Source organism: Alligator sinensis, unplaced genomic scaffold, assembly GCF_000455745.1.
Source record: "Alligator sinensis unplaced genomic scaffold, ASM45574v1 scaffold850_1, whole genome shotgun sequence".
In the NCBI taxonomy this organism is placed as follows: Eukaryota; Metazoa; Chordata; order Crocodylia; family Alligatoridae; genus Alligator; species Alligator sinensis.
Window position 1 is genome coordinate 395,564 of NW_005842742.1, and position 16,489 is coordinate 412,052.

Here is a 16,489-nt window from a genome sequence, read left to right on the forward strand (position 1 = left end):
TTTTAAAGCTTCACTTAGAGGCACTGGATGTTGGCTAGAGCCCAGGCTGGGGATGGTGACAGCACTGTACCAATGCTTCTGTTGGGACAAAAGCCAGAGCATCCTGGCAAAATGGTCTTGCTCCTCTGTTCAGGGTCAGCCTGATGCCACATTTGGAGTTAGGAAGGAATTTTCCCCCTAATTCGATCTGTATGGACTGGGAGGGTGCTGTCTTCCCTGTACTGGGGGTATGACTGGTTGCCTGAGATCTCTTCAATGCATGTGAACAACCTTTTGCAGCAGCAGGACATTAGATGCTGTGATCTTCCAGCTTGACCTGTGGAAGGTTCTTGTTGTGGGTCAGGGTGACTGTAGTTTTACTAAGAGGTCAGACTGTGGATTTGTCTGGGATGGTTTGGACAGGGCTGATCCTGCCTCAGGCAGGGGGTTGGGTTAGAAAGGACCCCCGGAGGTCCCTTCCAACCCCACTTCTCCAATTCTTTGATTTGATGACTCTGGCCCCCTGTGCAATCCTCTTGATCTCTTTCAGGATTCGGCATTAAGAGTGTCTGCTGTACCAAAGAACCTCCCCTGAGCCCAACCACCTTTTGCTCCTGTGATGAAGGTTCCTATCATCCTCCTCTTCCTCTCTACTCTCCTGGTTGCAGGTGAGAGGCACCATTACCTAGACAAGCTTGTCCCTATATGAAATGCCCAAGCCTGAGCTGAGGCTGACATCATTGCCCCCTAGAAGTCCCCAGCGGGTCTCAGTGGCTCTGACTTGTCCTCCAGAGCCCCAGCGTGGCTGGCTCACCCCAGTCCAGGGTCTGGGGACTGAAGGGACTGGGAGGTGACTGGGAGTGGGGCTGGGCCTGGGCTTCCTGTCCAAGCCCTGGGTCAGGGAGGGGCCAGATCCTGATGGAGCATTTTGTCTTCACCTCTCCAGGGACCTGCCTGGAATGTGAGGTTTGCAGTGGTATAGGCAACACCTGCAATGGTAAAATGATGGCCTGCAGCTCTGGAGAAGACAGCTGCTTCATTGCTCTGGTAGAGTTACCAGGAAGCTTTGGTGAGTCCAGTGTTTAAGCAGTGGTTCAATAAGAACCAGGTTTGAGAGCCCAGGACCCTTGTGTTCTCTCCCAGCTCCGGGAAGGGAGTGGAGTCTGGGGGTAAGAGTAGGGAGATCGGGGAGCCGAGATGCCTGGGTTCTGTCCCCACTCTTGGAGGACACTGGGGACTGGGGGCTCAGAATAGGGGGAGCAGGAGAGGTGGGATCCTGGACCCCTGGGTGCTACTCCAGGGTCTCTGTGACCTCAGGTATGTCCCAACTTCCTGCTTCTGCCTCCATTTCCACTCCAGGTGAGGGTGTGGAAGTGACCTTCCCTTTTCAGAGCAGGGCTCTGGGGTTGAAATGTCAGAGGGGCTCAGCTCCTTCTTCTCCATTATAGGCTCAGTGAAGTACATCCAGACTATGAAGGGCTGCGTGACTTCCCGTGTCTGTGGACGGAGTCCAGCCATCTTTCATTCTTCAGTGACATATAGGTTAGCCTTCACCTGCTGCACCGGGGACTCCTGCAAGCACACCTCTGTTCAACGTACGTAACCATGTCCCTGCCTCTCAGCCCCCCAGCTCTATTTCCTCCTACCATTGGTTCATCTCCACCCTGGAGGATAAGCCACTCAGGGCCTGTTTGGTTCTTTGGTCCTGCCGGGAGTGCCCCATTGAGTCTCACTGGATCCCTGGGCTGGGTAGGAATCTACTCAGGGGTAGCTTGTGCCCTTAGCTGATGTCCCTGGGGAAAGGATTTGGGGTTGTCTGGTGCACCCGTGAGCTGACACCCCTTGCATTGTTCCTTGCAGTGCCTGCAGAGAACATCATCCCCAATGGGCTGTACTGCCCCACCTGTGTAACAACTGGGGATACAAATGATTGCAGTATTGCAAGGGTGGCTTGCACTGGAGAGGAGACTGAATGCCTGCACTTAGCTGAACCAGTTTCATCGGATCCTGGTAACTCCATGACCTTCCTCCTCCTAGGGTGCAGCAGGGCTGGGGGAATCTGAGTAGAGTCAGGCTGCTGGAGGTCTTGGGTGGTCTAAGGGGAGGGGAAGTGACAGGGACTGGATAGAGGAATGGATATATCCTGACACCAATCCCTCTCCTTTCCTGTCTTGAGGTGCTGCCAAGCCCCCAACACCCCACAAAGGCTGTGCAACACCACCAACCTGCAACCTCGGAGATGCCATCAAAAAGTTTGGTATCCTGGTAGACCTACAGACGTGCACAAAACCCACTGCATTTGCCAGCTCAGCCGCAGGACGTGGCAGACTCCTGCTCCCATCCTTCATTGGGCTGATCCTAGCAATGCTTCTTGTCTGAGCCTCAGCCCATGTAAAGGCAATGAAGCCCAGAGTGCCCACTCTGCAACCACTCTGCCATGCCTTGCCCTGGTGCCCTTGGGCTCCACACCAGTTTGATTCTCTGATGGTTCATTAAAGGGAATGAGGGAAGAGACATGTTGAGCTGCCTGGTTTGTATTCACATTTGGGGAAAACAGTATTTGCCGGGCGGGGGAGGAATTCCAGCAGGTGGGGGCAGCAAGGAGATAGATGCTTGGAGCTCCCTAGTGGCGGAAGTTGGCAGCACTGGCTAGAGGTGCCTCCCTTGGGTTCCAGTAGTGGGTCTCCATGTGGCCATGCCCCCTGCGGAAGGAGGATTGCAATTCCTGACCAACAAGGGTTGATTAGGGTTTCACCCCACTTTCCAGTTCCTTCCTAACTCCACTTTGCTTCCTGTCACTCACCCGCCATGACTTTGATGTTGTTCATTGCTGATAGGAGGGGTCCTTGAGGGTTGGTTGTCACCTTCTGGGATAGACTGATCTGACCTGGGGCCTTTTGCCCTTCTCAGAGTATTTCCCTTTTAAGGGGTACACCCCATTGGCTTCTGGGGCATTTGTTTTGCGTCTCAGCTGTCACAGCCTTAGCCTCCTTTTCCTCTCTGGCCACACCCTTCACCTGAGCCTACTGTTCAAGACCTCTACCTCCTGGGTTTGGCCTTGCCTGAATAGCAATCTCCTTTGCAGGGGTCTACTTGCACCTCAATAGTCTCTGCCCCTCTGTCTCAGGGCCTGACCTCTGGTGCTTATTGCAGGGGGGCACTCTCAAGCACCCCTGTCTACACTTCCTCTTCACCCCTTATAGCCCATCCCAGTCCTTCAGTCAATCTAACTGAAAATACAAATGCCAGCCTCCTGGCTCTAAAGCAAAACCCTCCCAACCCTGAGTTAATACTTCCCCTACAGACTAGGAGTTCCCCTTGGCTGCCGCTTCTCAGCTCTCTGGCAGTAGCTGGGCACCAGTCAGCCTACCTCTTGCAACCATTTTACATCAGATCTCCTTACCCTGCAGCCTTCAGGGCCAGACTGTCACTTTCCAGCTCAGGGACTGGGCTTATATTCCTCAGTCCAACCTGCTTTCGGCCACCTGATTGGTTCCTTTTGGGCACATCTACACATGCCAATTTAAGGCACTTTAGCTTGATTTAAGATGTAATAAGGGCATGCATCTATATGTGCACACCCCTAATGCACCTTAGATATGGCAATTGTAGGATATTCATGTCTAAATTTGATACTTGCAAAAAGCGCCTTAATGCATGTGCTTAATGCTAAAGTGCCTTAATGCATGTGTAGATGCACCAAATCTCATTAACACAGTGTGTGTCAACTGACTTTGGACTAACTTTAGTCCCAAGTTGGTCCACATATCGCGTTAACGTGCCTTAGTGTGTGCACATGTAGACACGTGCCTAAATCACCTAAATGCGCATTAGGTAAATCCACATTAAGTTTAGTCAAGCATAAAAGCATGTGTAGACATGTGCTTTGTCTCTTTTCCCCCAGTGCTGGGTGCAATCAATAGCCTCATTAGCTGCCCAATCCCTGGCCCCTTATGGACTCAACCCCTACTAGTATAACAGGGGCAGGGGTTCTCTGTTACATATGGGCTGTATTTTGAGGGGGCGAAATTTGAGGTGAACAAAGGGAGATGACCAAGATCCTGGCTTAGCCTTGAAGCCCCAGAGGGGGCTGCTGTGGGGTTAGGTCCAGAATAGACTGCCATGCCTCTTAGCTCAGATATTGGGGGTGGGGCACAGGGAGGGACTTTCTCTCTGGGAATGAAAAGCCTTTTTGTTCCTTCCTATCGGGGTCTCCCTGAGGAGAAAACACAGCTCAAATAGCTAGACAGGAACAATAAGATTTGGAGGGAAAGTCCTTGAAATTCAACCCAATGTCGTGATATTTTAATTGGGGTTTGTGCCATTCCAGGCATTTCTGGATAAGAAAGTATAATAAAGATAATCCTGATGATAATAATAACAATATCATATTTCCTTGTTGTATAACATCCCAGAATAACAATATACTCTTTGTTTTTGAAAGGCTTAATGAAGAACCTGGATCCCTAGTTGCTGTTATTTAGTGGGTGCATCTACACGAGAGGCATGAACCATGATGCCACCACTACTGTACAGTACCAACGAGCTACTGTGCAGTAGGATCAGAAATGACCCCTGCGGCACTGGGGCTGTGCAATACTGGTGGTTACTGAGCAATCATTTAATATTTGCTTTAGCAAATACTAAATGATTGCACAGTAACAGCTGCACAGTCGGGCGTATGTGTAGATGTGCTCAGTTACTTCTTGTAATAACTAACTGAATAACAGCAACCAGGGACCTGCTCTTTATACTACTCCCTGTGAATTTTACTTTCCCTTTTGACCGGTAAACAGCAGAAACTGCTCTTACCATATTTCTTGTGTATAATGTGCCCTGAAATTTCCAGTAGCTGCTTTTTGGGGGAAAAGGTGCATGATTTTGTACAAGAAAACATAGTGAGCATTTGTACACATGCTCCAGGAGGCGGGGGTGCTGTAAATAATGCAGCTCTGAGAGCCACGCTAATTAAAAACTCCCAGAGTGTCAAATGTATCAGCATGCCCATGCTGAAAAATGGTGGTGGGGCATTTTGAACTGAATTAAAGCTTATCAAGCAAGCTTTAATTTAAAGCATCGCGCTGTCATTTTTCAGCATGGGGATGCTGATACACATGACGCTGGAGTCTGCTGGAGCATGGTAATTACCGCTCTCCAGCAAACTTGATTAATCAAGTCTGCTCTGATGCACTGTAATTGCAGTGGGTTGGAGCAGCCTCCCTGCACGTGTATAGGAGCCCAGTAATACTAATAAGAGTAGTGATAGTAGGAGTATGAAAGTAGTAGGAGAAAGTGGAGTAAAATCTGGCTTAAAGGAGTATTGACAGACAAAACAATTGTACTATTCATATCAAATGACACAGAAATAAGTGGTTGCAGTAGGAGAGGCCACAGGCATTGGGAGGGGCCTTGAGGGAGCAGAACAGTGAGGGGCTGAGCTTGGGGCCTCCCCTCTGAACCTGGGCCAGATCCTGATGGCGGCTTTTCTCTTCCCTTCTCCAGGGTCTGGCTTGGAGCACAAGTTTTGCAGTGACCAGAGCCAGGCCAGCTCAGCTCAGTGGAGACCTGCAGCCTTGGATTTGATCCCAGTGTCATTGTTCAGACAGAAACTATATCATGTATGTGTGTCCGATTGGGTTCCATGCCCAGCCCAGACACCTGGGTCGTCCCCCTCAGGCCAATTCAGAGTTTTATTGAGTTGAAGCAGGGTGAGTATGAAGCAGGGTCCATGACTTGAGGGTTGCACCCTCAGCTCTAGGATGGGGTTGGAGGTCTAATGGATTATGGGGGAAGGGGGGGGCTAACACCTAGGACTCATGGGTTCTTTCAGGAAGTGGGGGAAGTCATTGTGGCCCAGGTGGGTTCTGGGGAGCAGAGAAGAGGGGGTCCTATGGCCTGGACCATCCATGGTGATTGACCAGAGAAGTCACCAGCCTCCATGCCTCTCCCTAAAAGCCTCTTTGTTCCTTCCTATCGGGGTCTCCCTGACGAGAAAACACAGCGTAAATAGCTAGACAGAAACAATGAGATTTGGAGGGAAAGTCCTTGAAATTCAACCCAATGTCGTGATATTTTAACTGGGGTTTGTGCTGTTCCAGGCATTTCTGGATAAGAAAGTATAATAAAGATAATCATGATGATAATAAGAACAATACCATATTTCCTTGTATGCATAACACCCCAGAATAACAACATGCTCTTTGTTTTTGAAAGGCTGAATGAAGAACCTGGATCCCTGGTTGCTGTTATTCAGTGGGCACATCTACATGAGAAGCATGAACAATGATGCCACCGCCAATGTACAGTACCAATGAGCTGAAATGACCCATGCAGCACTGGGGCTGCACAATCCTGGTGGTTACTGAGCAATCATTTAGTATTTGCTTCTTCCAGGAAGTGGGGGAAGCCATTGTGGCCCAGGTGGGCAGGGGGGAGCAGAGAAGAGCGGGGCCCTATGGCCTAGACCATCCAAGGTGGGTGATTGACCAGAGAAGTCAGCAGCCTCCATGCCTTTCCCAAAGCTTGGGGATGGACCCCAAGAAAGCTAGTTCCTAGCTCCATCAGCCCCATCAGCCCCCAGTACACCTTCATCAACCCCCAATGTACCTCTCTGACCTGGGGATTTAACCCAGGTTTCCAGGCTCTCAGTCCCTGCCCCCTGCTCCGATTCCCTCCAGCCCTGACTCCTCCCCTCCCCCCCAAGTGCAAAGACAACCCAGGCATCCAGGATCCCAGCCCCACCTGCCCTAACCCCTCAGACCTCAGTCACCTCCCAGGGTTGGGGAGACAACCTGGGCATCCAGATGCCTTCATGTCCTGCTCTCAAGCCAACAGCTGGCCCGGCTCTTGGTAACACCCACAACCCACACACCCTCTTGGGCATATAACACACAACTCACACACCTACTTGGTGCCCAGAATGGCAGCCACATGCATGTGATGCAAGTCTGGAGCAGGGTTCCCAAAACCCATAGCTGCTGGGCTGTGGCTTGGGGCCAAACCAATTTGATTTTCTTTCTGCTTCTCAAGTTTCCCCCCTAGTGCTGAAGTCCCAGCCTCTTCCCAGCTCCACCACACACCTTCACTGAGTCCCCTCATGCACAGCTTTTGCAGGTCTGGCCTCACTGCCTGACAATCCCAGCATGAAAAGGATGAGTCCAACAGCCACTAGTTGATGACAGAGCCGATGAAACTATGGGGGAAAGAATAAGGAAGGTTTAATAAAAGGCAACTGTTCAATATTTATCCTTAGAATGATACATAAAGGAGAAGAGAAGACAGGGTGGGGTTTGAATAGCAGCCTTCAAGTCCCTGCAGGGTGGATCCGAGGAGGATGGAGCTGGACTGTTCTCATTGGGGGCAGATGATGGAACAAGGAACAATGGGCTCCAGTTGCAGCAAGGGAAGTTGAGGTTAAATATTAGGAAGACCTTTCTTCTAAAAGCCATTTTGTTGCTTCCTATTGGGGTCTTCCTGAGGAGAAAACACAGCATAAATAGCTAGACAGGAACAATGAGATTTGGAGGGAAAGTCCTTGAAATTCAACCCAATGTCATGATATTTTAACTGGGGTTTGTGCCGTTCCAGGCATTTCTGGATAAGAAAGTATAATAAAGATAATCCTGATGATAATAATAACAATACCATATTTCCTTGTATGCATAACACTCCAGAATAACAATCTACTCTTTGTTTTTGAAAGGCTGAATGAAGAACCTGGATCCCTGGCTGCTGTTATTCAGTGGGCGCATCTACACGAGATGCTATACGAGAGGCACGAACAATGATGCCACTGCTACTGTGCAGTACCAATGAGGTACTGTGCAATAGGGTCAGAAATGACCCATGCAGCACTGGGGCTGCACAATCCTGGTGGTTACTGAGCAATCATTTAGTATTTGCTTCTTCCAGGAAGTGGGGGAAGCCATTGTGGCCCAGGTGGGCAGGGGGGAGCAGGGAAGAGGGGGTCCTATGACCTGGACCATCCAAGGAAGGTGATTGACCAGAGAAGAAACCAGCCTCCATGCCTTTCCCAAAGCTTGGGGATGGACCCCAAGAAAGCTAGTTCCTAGCTCCATCAGCCCCATCAGCCTCTAGTACACCTTCATCAACCCCCAATGTACTTCTCTGACCTGGGGATTTAACCCAGGTTTCCAGGCTCTCAGTCCCTGCCCCTTGCTCCGATTCCCTCTAGCCCTGACTCCCCCCTTCCCCCACAAGTGGAAAGACAACCCAGGTGTCCAGGATCCCAGGCCCACCTGCCCTAACCCCTCAGACCTCAGTCACCTCCCAGGGTTGGGGAGACAACCTGGGCATCCAGATGCCTTCATGTCCTGCTCTCAAGCCAACAGCTGGCCCGGCTCTTGGTAACACCCACAACCCACACACCCTCTTGGGCATATAACACACAACTCACACACCTACTTGGTGCCCAGAATGGCAGCCACATGCATGTGATGCAAGTCTGGAGCAGGGTTCCCAAAACCCATAGCTGCTGGGCTGTGGCTTGGGGCCAAACCAATTTGATTTTCTTTCTGCTTCTCAAGTTTCCCCCCTAGTGCTGAAGTCCCAGCCTCTTCCCAGCTCCACCACACACCTTCACTGAGTCCCCTCATGCACAGCTTTTGCAGGTCTGGCCTCACTGCCTGACAATCCCAGCATGAAAAGGATGAGTCCAACAGCCACTAGTTGATGACAGAGCCGATGAAACTATGGGGGAAAGAATAAGGAAGGTTTAATAAAAGGCAACTGTTCAATATTTCTCCTAAGAATGATACATAAAGGAGAAGAGAAGACTGAGGGTGGGGTTCAATAGCAGCCTTCAAGTCCCTGCAGGGTGGATCCGAGGAGGATGGAGCTGGACTGTTCTCAGTGGGGGCAGATGATGTAACAAGGAGCAATGGGCTCCAGTTGCAGCAAGGGAAGTTGAGGTTAAATATTAGGAAGAACTTTCTTATGAGGAGGGTAGTAAAGCACTGGAACAGGTTACCCAGAGAGGTGGCTAGACCTGGTTAGACAGAGCCGTAGCTGAGATGATGTAGTTGGGGCTGGTCCTGCTTGAGCAGGGGGTTGGACACAATGTGACCTCCTGAGGTCCTTTGTAACCCTCATTTCCTATGACTCTATTATCTGGCTGGCATTAGCAGAGAAATTCACTGAAATCTGTTATTACTGTTATTAATTATAAGGATTAATGAGCATATAATTAATATATCAGTAATAGCACCCATGAGTCCAGGCTCCCAGCTTTATGAGCGCTGATGGCCACATGCTGGTGCAGGGCCACACTTCCCCTGTTTCAAGAGACCAGGAATCTGGGTTCCAGTTTATCAGCTCTAACAGTGCTGATGACATTTCCTCAGTTTCACGAACCCAGAGGTCCGGGATCCCAGATTTTTCAGGTCTAAGCAGGGTGAACACATTTTCTGAGTCCCAGAATGGGACACTCACAAACATGGTCAGCTGCATCTAATCTCTGGTCTCCACTGAGCGCACTGGAGGGGGGAAGTACAGAGCCTTGGAGAGCAGGGGATGGGAAATTGCTGAAAAGAGAGAAAAAATGGCTCATTTGGCCAAATCTCTGAGATATCCAGGATGGTATCATCCCTTTGACAGTGGGATGTACAGTCACTCCAAGTCACCCAGAGGACCCCAGTTTTCTCTCAGAGCTGGGATAGGTGTCCAGCTGGTGTCCAGGTGTCCAGCTGGTGATAACTTTGTGGAGTCATTGCATGAAGGAGGCTCCAGTGTTTGAAAAGTCCTGTTCATTAAAGGTGGAGGTACTGAGAGGCCCTAGGAATCACGGCCACAAGGGGGTGCTAGACCAAGTTGCCATAGAATTATTGGACAGTCAAGCTGGAAGGGATCTCAGTTGGCCACTTCTTGTCCAACTTCTTGCTTCAGATGGGGTCTGTCCTGCTGATATGGGACATTACATTCCATGAGAGAGACCCTAGTCCATGCTTCAATGATAGAGCACAAACCACAACCCCAGGCCTCCAAGGCAGGCAGAAAGCCAGCCAGGTGCCTGCTTTTGAACTCTGGGCTTCTTCATGGGGATGGAGTGAAATATCCTGCTCAGAGAAACCAAACCCACATCCCACCAAGGTGGGGAAACAGAAACTCAAAACCAACTGCAGAAATGATACTGGGAGCTTCTAATCATTGGGGGCAGGGGGTGTTGCTGTGGGACATCAGCAGGGCCAGGCAATGTGTGGATAAAAGCAGAGGGGCAGGGCTGTGTTTCCTCTTTTCACCCCCTCCGCCCCAATGGAAAGGCAAACCTGGCAGGGGAAATACCATGACCACCAAGGGGGTTTTCTTACTAGCTGGGGAAAACCATGAACATGGCAGGGGGTAGTATCCTGGCTGTGGTAATGCTTAGTTAGCCTCCCACTTTCACTTCCAGTGGGAAGATCTCAGAGGCCAAGTGCCTAGATGTTGTTGCAAAACCCGGTAACATCCATTTCCTCCATCTCTCCTTCCCTCTCCATATCAGCATCAGCTTTGTATGTTTCTTCCCTCCACCTCCTCACAACAAGATGGAACCAAGATGTCCCATTAGGCCATGTCTAGGCTCTACCCCCACCCCTGCAAGTCCTGGCCCCCCTTGGGGTCTCTTCTGCCCTCCAGCATCTCATGTGGGTGAACTAGCCTGTGAGCTCTGTTGGAGAGTGGCTGTATCTGGATAACAGGAGGCTCCATTGGTCACTGAATAGCCCCTGGCCTCAAAGAGCTGAGAGACCGAAAAGGACCTGAGTGGGCAAACTGAGTCAAACTAAGAGGAACAGATTTCCCCCAGGTCACCAGAGATGTGGTGGCAATGCTGGGGCTAGAAGCTGTCTCCCAGTGGCCCAATGTATCAGAGGACCTTTGATTTTCTTTAGAAATAAAAAAAAAAGGTCCCACCTCTACCACCAACCATGTAGAATGTGATTCCATGTGGGAATGAAGGCGAGAGAGGATACTATTGAGGTCTGGAAAGGAGGGTCAGGGGCTGCATAGACATGGGAAGAGAAGGGATTGGGTTTCTCCTGATCTGATTTCTCCTGGGTTGTTTCTAAGCCCCCCGTCCCCACCGGCAGCTGGCCAAAGTGCAAAGGTCACCATGAAAGTTTGCGCCACACAGACCGTCTGCTGGAGCTTGAAAGAGAGCTCACAGCTCTTTCCACTAGTTGGGCTGGATACCTCCAAAGCAGAGTGCACATCCGCTGTGGCCTGGGGACCCTCCACCCTCCTGCTCCCTGCCCTGACTGGGCTGCTCTTGGTGAAACTCCTCTCCTGAGCCCCACTTCATGTGATGGAGGAACATGGGACCACATCACCCTCCGCAGCTGGCTCTTGTACCTCTCTGAAGTCACCTGGCCTTGCCTAACACACTTGGGAACTACACCAATGGGCTCCAAGGTTTGAGCCATTCCAGAAAATAAAATTAATTGGGAGCTCATTCATCTGAGCTGCCTGGTTTCTTGGAAAAGGGAACTGCCATACTTTCTTGCATATAACATGTCCCCTGTATATACCAGAAACCTTCCTTTTTTGAAAGAAACCTGAATAGCAGCACCTAGAGAGCTGTTAGCTCTATGCACTGATAGGACCCAGGGACCAACCCCACAAACCAGCCTGATCCGGCATGTGAGGTCATTTTATCCAGCCAGAGGTTCTTCCCCATGGCTCTGGAAACTTGGCCTTAACTGCCATGTCTCTGAGCTGCTTTTACTTTTCCCACATAATGTGCACTCCAATCTTCACTGCCTGGTTTATGTGGGAAGAAAAAGGTTTGGCTTATATGCAAGAAAATACAGTAAGTCAGGGGTAGTTAGGAAGGCTCTAGGGGGTACACATGGGCAGGCAGGGATGGAGCACCACCTCCCTGGAGCAGGACCAGGGGTTGGGGCGTGAAGGCAGCATCACACCTCTGCAGGCTGCACAAGCATTGCCTGGCAGGCCAGAAGTGACAGGGGGGAAAGCTCACATGCAGCATCTGCCACTGTCACCCACCACTCTGCACCACCGCTGCTCTGTGTCTCGCTATGTGCCACCCCCACCCACCTGCTTTGCATCCAGCCACTAGGATACACTTATTAAAAAAGGTTCATTCTTGCAGTCCCCTAGTTGTATAATTAGGTAGGCTGGAGGTTCCAGAGCTCACATAAATCCCTAGGTGCCTGTGCAGCCTCTAGAAGGACTCTCCTATAATATCCTTGCTTGTCTCCATCTGGGAGCATCCCCTGCAGGAGGAGGACTGGAGTCTGTAGCTGGGGTGATGGGGACCCAAATTTAGTCTGGGAGCACTCTCATTTGCCCCAGCTATTGCTGCAACTTGTCCCTGAGGCCAAATTACTTGAGTTCTCCCCAAAGATGCTATCAGAAGGAGTACCATATTGTCTCATGTATGACGTACCATTCCGCCCCACCCTGCCTCCCCCTATGCTGGAAATCAGAGTCCACATTATATGACAAATATGGTAAGCATGACTTCCACCCCTTATCAGGCAAAAGTAAAATCCACGGGGAACAGAACAATGAGCCCCTTTGCTGCTGCCATTCAGTCCCTTACTACAAGGGAAAATGCTTTTCTTCTTCGTTCTGCCTTTAGAAACAATGTGCATATTATATTCTGCGGTGTGTTGTATGTGAGAATATGTGGCATGTCTGTCATGTCCCTTGTTGCTGAGTCTCTGGATCCTCAGCTTGATGTGGGTGCAGGTGTCTCTATGGACATTGCCGCCAATAGGTATTGAAAGGCCTTGGGGACCTCTTCATGGGTGTCCTGCCTCTGAGCGACTTCAGGGTGAAACCCTGTTCCAGTGCCCCCTAGATGGTCTGGGTGCTGACCCTCTTTCTCTCCTGCCACGTCTTTGCTGTTATAAGTTGGGGTGGCAGTTCCTGGTTGGGGCCTGGAGGTGTCTTGATCCTGGGGGTTGTCTTCATGGGGCTCCAAAACCTCCCCTTTACCCCACCCTTACCACGCCTTCAGCCTGGGACGAAGCTGCTTCCCCCAGATCTTCCCCACACTGTCCGCCCTTCCAGGGCCGGGTCTTCAGGGCCATGAACCCTAGGGGGGGCCACCCCTGGGTTTTGGGTTGGTCTCCCCCTCTTAAGGAAAATAAACTTGCCCCATCTGGGGTCATTCACAACTCAACAGAAAAGATGCCGGCACCTGCCGGTATAGCTCCTGAGCCCGCCTTCCTCTCTCTCTCTTTCTCTCTCTCTCTCTCTCGGGCTCCTTTCTCTCCTCCTCCTAGGGGCTTGTCCATCTCCTTCCCCTTTTAGCAGGTAGAGGTACTGGGACCTTCCCTGTGATCTGTCCCTACCAGTTCCTCCAGCGCCCCCACCCTGGAGTCTGGCTGACCTGGGGTCCAGCTGTCTCAGTCACTGTTGCCAACATCCCTCTGCTCCCCTTTTTCGGGGCTTGTGGTACCTCAGGCTCTGAGGATGACTGTGGACCTGAGGGTCTGCCATGAATCCCGATTCCAGGGCTCCTCGCTGGAGCCTTGCTGTTCCCCCGCAGCATCCCACCTGATTGCTGCTCTCCGGTGGGGCTCCTTGGCTCCTGATGGCCTGCAAACCTGCCTCCTGCCTCACCCGTCTCCTGGTGGCCAGCAGCCTCCTCCTCCGGGTACCTGGGGCTAGAGCTGGAGCCTCTCAGTTCCTCAGATGGTGTCTCCCAGCTGGTGCTCCGTTCCTCTCTCCCCTGTTCCTCTCCAGCTGTTTCTCTGGCTGCCTTTTGAGCAGCCTGTGCTGCTCAGAGGACATGCCCCCAGCTCTCTCTGACATGAAGGCTCAGGCAGCTGTGAAACCACTGAGCCTGTGTTTGTGTCGGCATCCATGCTCCAGCCTCCTCCCTGCTGCCGTCTGTCCCAGCTCCTAAGGTAAGTGCCACGGTGCTTTGGTTAGGGGTCTGGGCCATGCTGGGGGGGCTCTTGTCTCCCCTCTCACAGACATCAATTTCTCATTGGAGATGTGACTTTTGTGAATGACTTGGGCTGTTACTGAGCATCACATATTTGGCAATAACCACTCATGCCATGAAGACATGGTTAATGCTTGATTACCTAGTGGGTGGAGCTTAAATTGTTAGAGTCATGGGGGGTGGTTAGGTGCATGGATGCCTTGGTTCTCTCCCAACTTTGGGATGGGAGTGGCATCAGGTGGGTTAGAACAGAGGTAGATCTGCAAGGGAAATTGCATACAGGAGCTAGTCAGGGCAGGTAGGGGTGCCAGGAGACTCCTGGGTTCTCTTCTAGCTCTAGGAGGCCATAGGTGTAGGACACAGGAGGTGAAGCCAGGACTTCTGGGTTCTGTCCTGGGTCTGGGAGGAAGTGGGTGAAACACACCAGCATGTACCACCTTCTTCTCAGGGCCAGAATAGCCAGCATGGAGGCCAGGAACCTCTCAAAGCTGGACATCTGCAGGCCGCAGGTCCAGAGCAAGGATAGCAGGTATCCAGGCTCATGACCTCTCATACTCTAACCTGCTTGATCCCAGACCCCTTCAGGAGTGGAAATGGAGTCCTGATTCCTATCCCTGTTCTCTCATTAGGCTCCCCCAACCCCCCGCCACAGCTGGGAGAGAGCCCAGGCATTCTGTTGACTAAGGCACTCTGTGTAGACATCATATGACTCCATTTAATGGAAAATACCTGTTAAGTATTCAAAGGGTTCAGGATGTCCCTAGAGTCAGAGCTGCATGGAAGGGAAGGCCAGAAGGGGGTGCTAGACCAAGCACTTGTGCTGTCTTTAGGCAATAGAATATTGCCTGTACTCAATACTCAATGCTATATTCTAGGCCTCCCAAAACCTAAGCTGTGGGCCTTGAGCAGAGAACTGGCTGTGGGTATATGTGACTGGGGGTGGGGGGTATCCTGGGCTTGTACAGGGAGAGAGAAGAGTCATAGAGATGTCGGGCTGGCACAGTCCCCTGGGAAAGACCACCCCATGAAAGTGTCTGTCCAACCTGCTCTTGAAGACATGGGAGAGGACCTTCTCAGCAGCACAGCAGCAGGAAGGGATAATGGTGTAATGGTTTTGAAGACCAACAAATGGAGATGATGAGCAGTGAAGGACAGGGGTGTTCCATTGGGAGTAGATGGATCAGAGTGGATGACTTAGCAGTGAGCAAGGTCTGTTAATTTTGGCCAGCCGGTGCACACAGACTGGAATCAATAGGACTATATCCCCAACGTGGTATGGACTGTGACAGCACTAAGGTCATCAAAAGCATTCTGGAGTGGCATCTGCCCAACTATCCGGATCGTTCGAGCTACTTCTCCCTGTCCCATGGCCCCTTGTCTGGTGATACATATGAGCAAAGACACAACCAGATAAAACCCCACCTCTCACACCATGATATGCCTTTCTTTCTCACATCTCACTCATTGAAATGATCCTTCACAGAGCAGGAGTGCAAGATCAAGCCCCAGAATCTACCGACTCTAGTTTCCAGATCTGCCTGTGTGTATAAGAGATTTTCTTCATGATACTGTGGTGTGATAACCCTTGAATGTGTGCCATACATCTCTACTTGCCTTCAGTGGGGCTTGTACCCAGCGCTTCACTGGAACGGCAGAGAACCTTTGGCTCTAGGAAGCCCTGGGATGACCGTGTTGTTCTGCTCAAACTATAGGTTCATAAACAATACAAGCTTTTCTGCCCCCCACCCTCCAGACAACAATGTCTCGTAAACTCTTTCTAGAGTCCTCTCCAATTCCCAAACAGTTATTTCAAGCCTTGCAAAACCTAGTAGCATATTGGTAGGGGTAGGTGATGAAGGGATTTTTCAGGGCAAGCCTAAGTATTTCCCCCCCACAAACTTCCTGTGGGTTGACTCAAAATGAAACATTTTTTAAACATGTCAGCCAACTCATAAATTAGAAAACAAGGGGTGGAGGAAGGGGGGTCTCCTATCAATGGCAACGTTTCTTTGAAGTTCAGCCTATTCTCTTGGCAAAGCAACATGTCAACATAAAGCAGATTTTATGAAGGAGGAGAGATCCCAAATCAAGATACTAAACAAAAACACTTATGGATTTCTACATGGATTTTTTAGTGTGGGGACAGAAGTAGTATTTTCTGCTTGGGAAGGGTAGGAGGATTTCCTTTAGCATGTAACTTAATCCTCTAGATACAAATCTGATATGTTGTGGTGAATTTTATGCTAATTTAAAAAAGGATTAAGGTTGCAACTCTCTTTTAAAATGTGTATTGCTGTGGAAACTTGCATGTGTAATAATCATGGAATCATAGAAAATGAGGGTGGGAAGGGACCTCAGGAGGTCACATCTATCCAACTCCCTGCTCAAAGCAGGCCCTGCCCCAACTACATCACCCCAGCCAAGGCTTTGTCTGTCCACGTCTTAAAAACCTCCAAGGATGGAGATCCCACCACCTCTCTGGGGAGCCCCTTCTAGTGTTTTACTACCCTCCTTGTGATAAAGTTTTCCTAATATCTTACCTAATATCTTCCTAATGTCTTCCCTTGCTCCCACTGGAGACGATAGCTCCTTGTT

General features: G+C 50.5%; 1 protein-coding gene across 1 annotated transcript in view; it reads left to right on the forward strand.

Annotated features, from left to right (window-relative positions):
- The window catches only part of LOC102368396 (phospholipase A2 inhibitor and Ly6/PLAUR domain-containing protein-like), a 6,045-nt gene extending 435 nt beyond the window's left edge, over nucleotides 1–5,610 (forward strand). Inside the window, exons 2-7 of the mRNA XM_025216461.1 lie at nucleotides 530–647; nucleotides 926–1,048; nucleotides 1,428–1,574; nucleotides 1,840–1,989; nucleotides 2,156–2,509; nucleotides 5,482–5,610. Of these exons, the coding sequence (XP_025072246.1) occupies nucleotides 599–647; nucleotides 926–1,048; nucleotides 1,428–1,574; nucleotides 1,840–1,989; nucleotides 2,156–2,358 (672 nt within the window). The 5' untranslated portion in view covers nucleotides 530–598 and the 3' untranslated portion in view covers nucleotides 2,359–2,509; nucleotides 5,482–5,610. The remainder of the gene's footprint in view (nucleotides 1–529; nucleotides 648–925; nucleotides 1,049–1,427; nucleotides 1,575–1,839; nucleotides 1,990–2,155; nucleotides 2,510–5,481) is intronic.
- Nucleotides 5,611–16,489: the final 10,879 nt, after the last annotated feature.